The 14,053-nt window shown below is 25.8% G+C and overlaps 1 protein-coding gene across 1 annotated transcript; it reads left to right on the top strand.

Moving 5' to 3' along the window:
* Positions 1–2,603: 2,603 nt before the first annotated feature.
* Positions 2,604–7,216, top strand: LOC132921181 (pre-mRNA-processing factor 19). Its single transcript, XM_060984050.1, has 9 exons — positions 2,604–2,932; positions 3,400–3,549; positions 5,182–5,483; positions 5,560–5,754; positions 5,848–6,033; positions 6,137–6,340; positions 6,413–6,551; positions 6,671–6,875; positions 6,948–7,216. The coding sequence occupies exons 1-9, from the start codon at positions 2,914–2,916 to the stop codon at positions 7,087–7,089; spliced, it is 1,542 nt and encodes a 513-aa protein (XP_060840033.1). The 5' UTR covers positions 2,604–2,913; the 3' UTR covers positions 7,090–7,216.
* The last annotated feature ends 6,837 nt before the right edge of the window (positions 7,217–14,053 follow it).

Genomic DNA, 14,053 nt, shown 5'->3' with positions numbered 1-14,053 from the left:
TCATTGTTGACAAAATAAGTTGATTCAACTAATTTTTCAAAATAATTAATAACTTTATTTGTTGGTTCAAATGCCAAAGCTGCTAAATGCCGTACTTGTAATGAGAACTCAACATTTTCAGAGTATAACGCCTGTAAACCATTTTCTTGGAATTTCCGCAATAGACATTGTTGAAAATGAAAATAACATCCTTTTACCGTCAATAACATTTTCTCTATCAGATGGCTATAGCATAAATCGTTTTTATTAATGTTGGAAGGAATCGGGAGATATTATTGATATTGGAGGTATTTTATACTGGAGATATTTTGACGGAGAAATTTTTAATAGAGATATTTTGTCGTACAACCAAATAGATAACTATACCTATAGGCTATAATCGTTATTTTTCGTTAAAATATCCAGTTTTGTCAATATTCAAATTTGGTATGTACTAACAGTAGCGCCAAACACGGGTATGAACTGGGGGAAATTCCCCAGAAATATTTATGGGTGGGTGGGTGATAATCAAAACTAGTTTGTTTTGCAGTATCTTGTATGTATATAGTTGTAACTTGTAAAAAAATATAGTACAATTCGAAAGTAACTAACTAAACATTTTTTTAGTAGGTGGGTCTAACACCAGCATTTTTTCCCCATAACATGAAATATAGATCGGCGCCACTGGACTTACGACTAACCTCTGAGACCGGGAGTGAAAATATGAATAAAGTTAAAACTTTTAAGCAATAATAATAATTTAATTGTAGCTATAGTTATATACTAAGTTATATACCAGGGGTCGGCATCTGGCAGAAGGCAAAACTCTGGACCCTGTCAACACATTGTACTTACTTCGTTATGTATAAAGATTTGAAAAAGATTTTTTCACTGGACCTCATTGATTTATTATTTTAATCTTTAGGACTCCAATAGAAATTACTTGCCGACCCCTGTTATATACTATTCTGATTAATATAAAAAAACATAAGATGGTTACCAGACATGAGTTATGGCTATTTTAACTGACAATTAATTTTTATTAGATGTATAAACGAAATCTAACATTATGAGAGCTTTATTTATGAAATAATTTATGCGTATATTATTAAAACATTAGGTCACAATAGAAAATATTTTTTAATTATCTATTAAACAAAAATTATATGGATTATGTTAGATAACAACTATTATACTAGTGTTACCAAGCTCTGATTTATGCAAGTGCAGATAGAGCACTTGCACTTGGCCCCCAATTTCTGAGGGCCCCCGGGTTCTGTAAGTTGTAGAAAATTATTTTTTTTAAATTAATTCCACAAAAATGTATTTTCTAAAATGTAATACCAATTGTCAATGTTCAAATTTTAGTATATTTTTATCATTAAATTATCATTTGTCAGTTGAATTTTGGTTATTTTTGTCATTCCATACCACAGTGCTAATAAGTTACCATCACAAAATATTAAAATAATAATGATAGAAAATTGTTTGAACATCAGAAATATTTGATACCTATAACTAATTTAAACTCTTTTATGGTAAAATGTAAATAGAAATTGGTCTTTTTTTTTTAATTTTAATTATATAGAATAAATTGTTAAATCGATAAGTTATTTTCCATTTTTATAATTTTATGGAAGACTAAAATTAATTAATTTTAATTTAAATTTATGTAATAAAATCCTTAAGTATTTTTAATATTTTAATATAGTATAATTTTTGTACCTATGTTATTTAATTAGTATTGGCTTTTTATTGTCCTCTTAATTTACTAGACCAAGTAACTAAATTGTATTTATAGTACATAAAATAATGCACAAATATTTTATGAGTTTTAAGATAGGTATTTTGGTATTTAACACTTTTAACATATAAATATATTTTTTTTTTTATTAACATTTCCCCCTCTTTATGTAGAACTTTTCTAGAACATTTTTTTGACTTGAGGGCCCCAAAAAAAAATTGTGCACTTGGCCATAATTTTATTAAATCAGGCCCTGAGTGTTACTACGATATAATAACGTAAAAGCATTTAAATAGATTGATAATTAAAAATTAATAATACTAATTACAAAATTAATTAATTTGTAAAATCCTTATGATTATTTTAATCCCCCGTCAATTAGATCCTCTTGCGTCAGTTAGTCACCGTGATCTAGCTGTCGAGGGATCTATGTGACTGTTCACCTTATTTGAGTTATCACCACGGCTTAAGATATATATGTATATATATATCTTTAATCGTGGTTATCACTCATGAATTCCCAGAGAGAATGCAGTTATTAAAATAAATATGCAACGAGTATTCACACGAATGCGCAGATTACACGTCTCAACAAGAGACTTGTCGCAAATAATCACAGACCTATAATATATTAATATATCATATTATAGGTCTATGCTTATAATAATAATAATAATTGCTTCAAATATCGGGACATTGCTCCATCCACAATATATGAATTATATGATTATCATATTATGAAGTCGGTGACGACGAAATGGATTGTTGTTTATCAGTTACCTCCCGGTCACCGATGTCATACGTTTAGTCATCGATGGCTAACAGTGATTGTACCGGTTTTTATACTTTGAGGTTATGTTGTGGTTTGTAGCAATATTGCAATATATCCGTACTGTTCGTAGCGTTTGTACATTTCAGATTTTGAAGTTTAGACTTTGCCTCTTTAGGCCGACGCCACTCGACTGCGGATTGTTTAATGTTTACTTATGTCTTATTATTATTATAGTTGTTTTTCGTTAAATAAATTAGTAATGCTTACCGGTACAAGCGTATTGTCTTAATTTTTTTGTGTTTAAATGTCTTGTTAGTGTTGTTCAATTATTAAATGCGTTTATTGTAAAGTTTCGAAAGCATTCCGCCAGTCATTTATATTTTAAAGTTGTGTTCAAGTCATTTACACTAATAACAACATGTCGTTAGTGTGTGCCAGTAAGTATATACCATTAATTATACTTTTTATTTTTTACTTGATTATTTAATCAATCACCATTTTATTCATTGTTATTAAATTGTGATTGTTTTCCCGGCTTTATCTTTAGTGTGTGTTATTTTTGAAAACAATATATTCAATTGAAATTTACAAAATTTGACATTTTTTATGTTTTCAAAAAATATGATTGTCATCATAATTTTTGAATATTTGTTTGTTTAAAATCCTTTATAATTTAAATTGTATTTAATTTCTTTTAAACTTGCTATTTTCCTAAATTAAATGTATTAATACTTTAATTAGGTATGTACGATTATCACAACGTATTAGAATGATCGTAAAGTTTAGAACTTGTGACTATTCTTGTTATAGCTAATAATACATCCATTGGAAGGTTAAAAAGTTATTCATAAATAAATTATATTTTAAAAAATACAGTTTATTTATACATACTGTTAATTTTCAGTTTCTAATGAAGTACCAGAGCATCCTGTGGTATCACCAGTATCCGGCTCAATTTTTGAAAGACGTCTTATAGAAAAATATATCAAAGAAAATAATACTGATCCAATAAATGGTGAAGAATTAACTCTTGAACAGTTAGTAGACATTAAGAGTAAGTTGAAATCAAGTAAACATTTTACCATAGATTGTACTTAATTAATAGGTATTTAAGTAATGTATATATTATAGACTTTCAATTTTGTCTAAGGTTACTTACAACTAACAACTCTTTTAAACAACAATGTAAGAGCCTTAATCCTGTTATTTATCTATGAAATAACAATAGATAAAGTTATTTATACATTATGTTAACTGTTTTTTTTTAAATTTATTGTTTAATAATTTTTTTTATTAATATTGTTGCAAGATATATAGCTATCTATTTTTTTTTTTAATGACCATTGTTATAGCTTATCAATACTATTAACTAATGCTCTATAGTCTATATAATCAGAAGTCTTCAAACTACAGATCATCTGACTGCAGATTAGTTTTTAGTGGCCCATTAACTGCAGAAAAAAACTCCAAAAATTAGGTATTCATATTTATTAACACGTTGACTGCTACATGGCCGCCGGCAGTCATCTGTAATTGTCAAATTTTATGCATTTGTGACCACCGGCGCCCATAGTTCATCATTACTACCACGCCATATGACCGCCAACGACCATAAATGCATTTGGTTTTATATTATTAACTTTTCTATGGCGCTACAATAATGCACTAAAATAAGGACCGTGGCGTAGCGGGAATTATTACAATTTTTTTTTTGATATAATACGTTTTTTTCTATTTTTCTATTTTTTCAAATATTTGGGTATACAAATTTAGAATACATTGAAGAATATTCTTGGTGTAAAACAAATACCAATTGAATGCCTGCCGGCGGCCATGTGGCAGTCAACGTGTTAATTAATTTCAGGTATACTAAACAAAATTTGAATAAATTAAGTATTAAATTAATGTATATGATTTATTTAAAGTGCAAATTATTAATTACCTATATACAGAATGCTATAGAAGTATAGACTAAAAAATGAAAACCCATTACTTAAAGCCTATAAAAAAAATGTTTGTTATTATATTCACTACAAATACTAAAATATCATTTAGATACAATCCAAGCTAAACATATGAAAAATATTACTTAAAATTTTTTTTATACTGTTTGTAGATACTCAGTTCTTGTGGTTAATGGTGATATAGTAGTGTGATGTTATATTTTTACTTAAATAGTTAAATGTATCATACAATAAATAAATTTTTAAAAATCTTATCATTAGGTTTTTAATTAATAATATATTATAATAAATGTATGGAGTGCAATTTTCATAAGACAAAAATATTATTTATTTATGTTATTCTGTGAAGTATACGTTTTATTTTTAAATTTAATAATGTATTATTGTGAGTACCTTATGAATATAAGATTATTGTGTAATACTACCATATTTACCATCAATATCATTAATTGTACTCAAACCTTGTAAAAGAGTGCTATCTGTTTATTATCTTTTTCTATATTTGTTAAATAATATAAGTTTATGTTCATTTTATAATTTATAAATAATTTTTGAATATTTTAGTCTGGGGTGATAAAGTTACATTTTACCTAGGTTAACAATTTTATAAAATAAAAATTATAGAAATACATTTGGACAAAAGAAAATGTTTTATTTAGTCTCAAATAGATTTATGATAATTAGTTAAAAGATTTAAACATATTTTTATTTATGAATTTTAGCTGCTTCTATTGTTAAACCTAAACCTGTGACTGGCACTAGCATTCCTGCTATATTGAAAATGCTTCAAGATGAGTGGGACGCTGTAATGTTACATGCATTTACACAAAGACAACAATTGCAAACTGCTAGACAAGAATTAAGTCATGCTTTGTATCAGCATGATGCTGCTTGTCGTGTGATAGGTCGTTTGACTAAAGAAGTGACAGCTGCTCGTGAAGCTTTGGCTACACTGAAACCTCAAGCTGGAATTTCTGTTAGTGATTCATCTGCAAATGCTGGACCTACTACAATACCACAACCAGTATGTTAAATAATGTTGTATAAGTTTGTTTCTATTGCTTACATTTTTTAATATTTCTTGTTTATTCTTATTATAGGCAATTGCTATGGAAGCTGCAGGAGTGCCAAATCAACCAACTGAAGAAGCAGGTATAACTGATGAAATTATTAAGAAACTACAAGAAAAGGCTACAGTTTTAACACAGGAGAGAAAGAAACGAGGACGTACAGTTCCAGAAGACTTAATTGACCAAGAATCATTAAAAGGATTTAAAACATTGGCATCCCATCCCGTAAGTAATATTTGTGATACATTGATAAATTGTTTAATTTTATTTAATTTAAATATTTAGGTATCTGTTCTTACTTTACTTTATTCTTTATAGGGTCTTCATAGTGCTAGTGTACCTGGAATATTGTCTTTAGATATACACAGTGAAGATACTAGTAAAATTTTGACTGGAGGAAATGATAAAAACGCCACAGTATTTAATAAAGATACTGAACAAATCATAGCTGTTCTGAAGGGTCATACTAAGAAAGTCACACGAGTTATTTATCATCCAAATGAGGTAAAAACTAAAATTAATAAAATACTTGTTTTTTTATAAACCAATTGACTGAATGAAAAATATTAATTTTATATTAATATTATGATTTAACATTATTTTTAAGGATGTTGTGATAACTGGATCACCTGATACAACAATTCGAGTATGGAATGTTGGTGCTTCCAATCCCCTATCCCAAATAATTAGAGCTCATGAAGGTTCAGTAACTGGAGTATCATTGCATCCAACTGGGGATTATGTTTTGTCAACATCTGTTGATCAGAATTGGGCATTCTCTGATATCCGCACAGGAAAGCTATTAACCAAAGTAAATAATAAATTATCAATTAAATTATAAGTATAATGAATGCACCAATAATTTTAAATGTGTGTAATATAGGTTTCAAGTCAAACTTCAAACAATACTTTAACTACTGGACAATTCCACCCTGATGGACTTATTTTTGGAACTGGTACTTCAGATTCAAATGTTGTAATTTGGGATTTGAAAGAACAATCAAATGTGGCAACCTTTTCAGGTAAAAATTAAACTCTGTGCATATTTTTTGTTTAGCTACAAAAATATAAATTTTCAATCTATATTTCAAAATCTTTTTTAAGTATTTACAATTATTTTGGTTATTTTTTTTTCATACAGGACATTCTGGACCAATTACGGCCATATCATTTTCTGAAAATGGTTACTATCTTGCTACTTCGGCAGATGATTGCTGCGTAAAACTTTGGGATTTGCGTAAATTAAAAAATTTTAAAACTCTCGTCATGGATGATGGGTATGAAATCAAAGATTTATGTTTTGACCAAAGTGGAACATATCTAGGTGTTGCAGGAACTGATGTTCGGTGAGTAAAAATAGTAAAATATATAGCTATTGAAATACATTTCACACTTATTACTTTCAATTTTATTTTTAGTGTTTATATGTGTAAGCAATGGCAAGAATTAAAAGTGTTTAATGATCACACAGCATTGGCTACTGGAATTAGATTTGGAAAGCATTCTCAATTTATTGCTTCTACAAGTATGGACAGGACATTAAAACTTTATGGGATTTAAAACAGACAGTGTGAACTATATTTCAATTTTAGGTTATAAAAACTGTTAAGGTGTATACCTTTTTTATTTGCAATATTGCACAAACAATTTAGACTTAATAAATAAATAAAAAAAAATTCTAAAATCATGTTTGAAAATATAATTTTGTTTATATTAAATGATTCCTTAATAAGTATAGAAAAAGGATGTTATTCATTGTCCACTCTTCGAAATACAAATGACTGATTTGTCTGAAGTTATTATATATTTATGAATCATTAAACAAGACTCTGCTTAAAATAAATTAAACATAATGGTATCATGTACAAATAATAAATGTCTTAAGCATATGATTTTAAAAATGTCTATATTTTTCAATGACATTAAAATTAACTCAAATGTAAAACTTAAAGTTAATTTTTGATGTGATTTAACTGTATTAATATAACAGTTTATCATCATGCAGCATCATCCCTCATTTTATGTATTTATATATTCTTCCTTTAATTGCTTTATATATTAAATGTCCTAATTTAAAAATCAACAAATGTTTATTCATATTACCTATTCAATTATAAAACTATTATAACCTTTAAATAAAAATTTAATTCTGTAAATATTAGAAATCAATTAATTGCTTATTTGGTCAACATCATTAAATTTCTATTTATTATTTTAATTGAACAAATAGACAAACAGATATATTCTGTTTTCATTTACAACAAGTGTTAAAATCAATAACGCAACTAGGACTTATTTTTGGAGAAGGGTCACAGCATGCCCCCTGGTTGCGTTATTGATTAAAATTATACCATTTTATAGAAATGATTAAATTTGTTCACTAGTTGTTAATGAATGCAGATATGACTATTGGGAACATTGTTAGGTTTCATATTATTTATTCTATTGATTGTAAACATGGATATTATTGATTTATAATATTATTTATGTCAAAATATTTTTTACATTTTATAATTGATAAAAATGGATCTTTTTAAACAATTATTTATAATTTAATATATCATGAATGGTTTATATAAAATGTCAGATTAATAAACTACTGTATCTTATAAAAAATGTTGTTTGGTGATTTTCTAAATATACATCAACTTAAAAGAATAATAGTGCGATGTTATTATTTTGATTATAGCATACCTATAACATGTGTGATATTATTATTGAGTTTTATGGAATACAGTTTAATAAATGTTACGTACATGTTTTGCTGTCTGTACAAGTTCTATAATGTATTATTTTTAAAAATCCAAATATCTATACGTCTATTATCATTATCCATTTTTATTACAATATTAATATTTATACTCGTTTATTTTTAACTGTAGTATATTTAAAGAATATGACGATGTAGTTCCTGGCAGGTCATAAATTATATCTATGTTAAACAGTCAAAATTGTAGACAGTATAGTAATTATAAATTCAAAAATAATTTTAAATTATATCAAATTGAACAAAAGCTGTTTTAACTAAATTATACATTGTTTTTCGACCTAATTAAGACAACCAACATCCTTGACAAACACTATTTGACTGGTCTTAATCTTAAATTATACGAAAAAGAACAATTATTAAATGTATCATCTTCTGTACAATAAATAATAATAGTACGTTTTTAAAACTCATTGATATTTGATGTATCATTTTGCAACATAAAATATCGTTATAAAAGTTATAACTATTGACAATAAGAAGTGATCAATTTTAGATTAAATATAAGTACTAACATTCATTATTTTAAAAATTATTTCATTTTTCTAAAAAACATAATATTACTATTTTTGGAGTACTTACCTATTTAGGTATATAAAAATCAAATATTGAATTTATAGTTTATATTTTAATTAATTAAAGTTTGAATTATTAGGTAAATAATAATTCTATTGTGATATGTAAAAACAATATATTTTTGAGCTTACCTTTGAGGCTTTAAAGTTTAAACCATTATAGTATGAATAGTTTATGATTATGTCTTCAGTATTTTCATAGAATATCATTAAATAAAATGTATACCTATTGTTTAACTTTTGTAAGTGTTTAGCGATTTCATGTAACCAAGGAGCTACTTACCAACTAATTTAAAAACAGGAAATGCGATAGGGTCACATTTCAGAAAGGCAACAAGTAAATCCTGTAATATATATAGCGAGGTTGAGGTATTAGGTAATAATATACCTATGGGCTATATGGTTGTTAGATATACTGAGGAAGGTACCATTGAACCAGTAATTGTAACTGAAATAACATGTAGAAAGGTATATATGTGCTGTATACTAGACATTACAATGTTTGTAATAATTTAATATCATATTACAACGATGAACTTTTAGAAATAAAATTGTTATTGTACAAGTACCTACTTATAAAACAACTTTTGGTGTTGTTATACTGCAATATAATTTTAAGGTGTGGTTTAATACTTTAATACGGTAATTTATATAAAAATGTTGATGTTATTGCAAGCCAACTATTTAAAATGGTATATTTTTTTGAAATTGTTACTATTTTTGATGATAACATATTTTTTAATACATTTATTTTTTATTTTTGTGTTTGTTATCACGTTTTGGAGTAGAAATAATGCTTTGATTTTTTACTTCAGCCTCTCGTTGAAAAGATAATTGAATCTAGTTGGTACTTTGAGGAGGAGGGGGGGTCAAAAGTAAAAAATTTCCAGTAGTTTTCAAAAGCGTCAAGAAAATGTAACGGAAAAACGGGAAATTTTAAATATAACCACTTTTTGACAAAATAGATATTTGATTTTGCTGTTACTCAAAAACGAATCAATGTAAATTGGTACTTTGGAAATTTTCACCAAATGTTTATATTCGCGTTATCTATTAACGGTTAAATTTTAAAAATATTTAGAATTTTTTTTAACTATAGGCCATTGAAATTTTCAATTTTTATAAAATTTTTTTCTTAAAATGCCGATAAAAAAAATTAGCTTACCAAAAAATCTTTAAAATTTAATGCAAAGTTTATTATAATTTGTTCTTGTTGTAGTAAAAAAAAATCAAAAATCGTTAGTCACAATTTTTGTTTATAACTTAATAAGCATTAAAAGTTCAAATGTTTACAAATAAGTGAAAATCGTGAAAATTTGCAAGTAATTTTGAAGTTGAAAATAAAATAAAATTTAACACATCCATTATAGTGACCTACTAATCTCCATGTTTACTATACAACAGAGCAATATCCTCTTTCCCCCCTTTTTATATATTTTTAAATTGTACTCTATTTTACTAACATATTCTATATACATTTATCAAAGCTTACAAATTACTTAAAATATAATATAAAAATGACAAAAAATGTCCTTAAAACTTAAATAAATAAATTACAAATTTAATATAGTAGACGTAGACGAGCACTAACCGACGTTTTAATTTTCGGCATTTCAAAAATATTACAAAAAAATAATACAATTTAGGTACAATAATATCCACTACAAACACGACAACGACGACTGTAATCGGTGAGATAAAATCTTAGTCCGTGGTAATTTCAAAGTTTTGAGTAAGTTATCGGCATAATGATCGACAAGAAACAATAAGAAGTAAACTAATGTGAAATCAGTAAAAATGACTTAAAAAGAAATGAACAACAAAAAATGCAAAATAAAAATTAGTTGTTCAGATTCACATGTTAATAAAACACATTTGTGGCCAGGAGAGCATCGTCTAAAAATCCCCCCAAAAAATGTAAAATTCATCAATTTCCGATCCCTAGTTATAACTAATTATATCTACTGAAATTATAAATTAGAATTATTGGAATAATTATATTAAGAAATGGATTCCCTTGAATAATGTTATAAATCAAATTATACAATATAATAATAAATTATGCATAATATTGTTTATTACAATTTTTCGTTTGACGTTGTTCCAAAATATACAGTTTCTTATTTTTATTTTTCATTTAAGTTTTTTTTAATAAATCTTATTTACGGAATCAACTTACCGCAGAATGTGAAAGCTATTATTGTTCTAAAAATTGTTATTCTCTTTTAGATATTGAACAGAACGATGAATTTACCTATTGGTTCTAAAATTATAACTAATGAGTAATGAGTAATTTTTTCTGTGTCTATCTCACGGAACAGTGAAAATGCTTCAAAGTTTTTCCCCAAATATTCATTTTAGGTATTTTCAAGATATGATAACTTTTAAAATAGTTTGACTCTTTGTTCTTATCATAATAGACTACAATTGTTTTCAATTAAAAAATAATATTAAAAAATTGTAATATTTAGCGTTTATTTTTTTTTTATCTATTATATTATATACTTTTACATTGGCGGCTTTTGAGATTAAGTGATTACTTATAATGTACAAAAATTTAAATTAACCGATTTCAAGAAAAAAAGTTCATTATTTATTTTTAAATAATAAAAAGTACATCTACAGGCAGGCGCGGCGTGATGAATATGCAATTTTAGTACATCACGTTGTAGGTGACTTGGTAAACGGATTGTATAGGAATATTATTATGTTACGGCGTGCGACTGTAATTATTAATAATTATTCACTATTTCACTAGTAATTTTTTTAGTCTCGTCACAACGTCCATAACTAACTTTTTATATTGAATCAATTATCTAGCTGTAGATTTAGTTTTTATATTATTAGAAACGTTATTTTTACTTTAAACGATTGCGAGTGCATAACATTATGATACATCATCAATCAGTAATTATTATTAAAATAAGTAGAAACTACTATTATAATAATGTTATACTGTAGATTTTAACTACCAACATGAAATAAGATGAATTAAATTCTTACTTTGTACAATGTACACCTCATACAAATAATTTAAATATGTCATTATTGTTATTTTGTCAAAATTGATACATGTTATGATCATAGACTGCATAACATTATGTTTAATTGTTCTGTTTACTGTAATTGTTGGCTGATAGGTAAGTGAACTTTTTTTAAAATGTAATTACAATCTGTGCTCAATTAAGCAGATACAATATAAGTAGTTTTGATTAGATACATAGAGACGAGAAAAAGTGAGTTTGGGAAGGCACTCAGTGCCACGCACGACGTCATATTATTACATTAAAATATTTCTAAGCTAAGTTTGTTTTAAATATAAAGTCAATTTGTTAGTGGATCAATATGACGGGTTAACTTTGAATGACAAGTGATTTAATATGATTTGGCTTAATTGAGAGAGCGTTGGGATTTATATTATGCCATCGTGGAGATTATTATTTTTCATAAATTGTGGATTAGAAACAATTTGCTGAAGTTCCATAGATCACACTAGTCTGATGATAGCTTTTTATATATTTAATTTTTTTCTGATGGTTATCTTAGATCGGACGATTGGGCGAAGCAAGTTTAACGAGTTTAAGATAAAGCTGTAAAATACTAAAATCTTTACGATTATGTGTATTATTTTAATATTCAGAATAAAATAAATGTATTTTATCTCCGTTGTATAATATTATTAAGTGATATATACTTGGTTTTAGGGTCTTTAGAGTGGATGAAGACATGAAATGTATTTGTTTTAGTATTTTACAACAATACGTGTGTGTGGTGTTCTGGGGCAGATAATTTGCTTCAATCTTCAATGTTTTTTGCCGCTTTTGGTAGCAAATTCGATCTATTATTGGTACTTTTTTGGTTAAAAGATTAATTTTAAGTATAAAAATTAACTATTTTTTTAATAGTTAGAAAAAATAAAAATAACAACGGGAAATATGAATATTTACATAACACTAGTTTTTGACGAAATCGATTTTGTTTTTTTATTTTTATTAATTTGTATAAATTATTTTAAAATATTTAAACCAATTTTAAATACTTTATACCATGAACCTATTCACATCATTTTATGGAGTGTTTGTTAATATTGACTTAAAATATTTTAACAAAATAATTATTATATATATAGGAATATCAATATAGTCATTACCAGAGGTCGGAAGTTGTAGGAGTTACATATTGTGATATGCTATCGGTTTATAGTATGCCGTGATAAGAATCCAAGCAATGGTAAGTTTAACAATAAAAATTTTAAATGCATATTTTGCATTTTTCGTCAATTTTAAGAAAAAAGTGTATTGATTTCATGCGCATACTATTAATATTTCTTCACCTATCTATTTTAAATAATATTGAATATAAAACAGAATATTATTTTAAGTAGGTATTTATTGTCATTGTCGGAGTCTAATATTTAACGAACGGTGCGAAGTCCCTTTCATCTATATCACACTGATATGCCGAAATGTTATCTTATCGTTGATAAGTTATAGACTTAAATTATCGTAAATTTATTTATTTTTAATTGTTGGTAAATTTTTAATACACAATTTACATTTTTTAAGAGATTTTTTCAATTAAAAAAATGTTCGGAATTTTTACTAATTTTTACTAATTTTTTTTTATATTTTTCATTCATATTCTGTTTGTTTTTAGCTCCTATAACTTCCGAGCCCTAGTCATTATAATAAAATAAATACGCACATATTAATAAGACATATTTGTATAACTTTTAGAATTAACAAATGGATTTATTAGTTTAAATTATCTAATTATGTTTCAAAGAAAATAATGAATAGATAAATTTTAATATGATTAAATAACTTAAATAACTGAACAACAATATTTAGATACCATATAAACATTTGCGTACGCCTAGAATATTATCTAGGTATATAATAATATATAATATTATATAATAAAATCAAAAAAACAATACAATATTTACATATAATAATAATAATAATAATAATAATAATTAGTAGCAATAGGAATGATTTTTTTCTTTTTTAAATTATTAATCAAAAAACGATAAAAATATTCAAGTACACCCATTATAATAAAAAATAGCCAAGATGATAAGGGTATATTATTTTAATAAGAAATATATGTATAGAGCTATAAAATCTTATTAAAAAAAAAAAAATAATAAATAAAAATGGAATAAATTGACGCGTTAAAG

This window comes from Rhopalosiphum padi, chromosome 2 (genome assembly GCF_020882245.1).
Source record: "Rhopalosiphum padi isolate XX-2018 chromosome 2, ASM2088224v1, whole genome shotgun sequence".
Classification (NCBI taxonomy): domain Eukaryota; kingdom Metazoa; phylum Arthropoda; class Insecta; order Hemiptera; family Aphididae; genus Rhopalosiphum; species Rhopalosiphum padi.
This window is presented reverse-complemented; position numbering and strand designations above follow the sequence as displayed.

Bases quoted from the DNA above. Each gene is read 5' to 3' on its own strand.
- LOC132921181 (XM_060984050.1), top strand. The intron at 3,550-5,181 runs GTAAGTTGAAAT...TATGAATTTTAG, and splicing joins ACAGTTAGTAGACATTAAGA to CTGCTTCTATTGTTAAACCT. The intron at 6,034-6,136 runs GTAAAAACTAAA...ATTATTTTTAAG, and splicing joins TTATTTATCATCCAAATGAG to GATGTTGTGATAACTGGATC.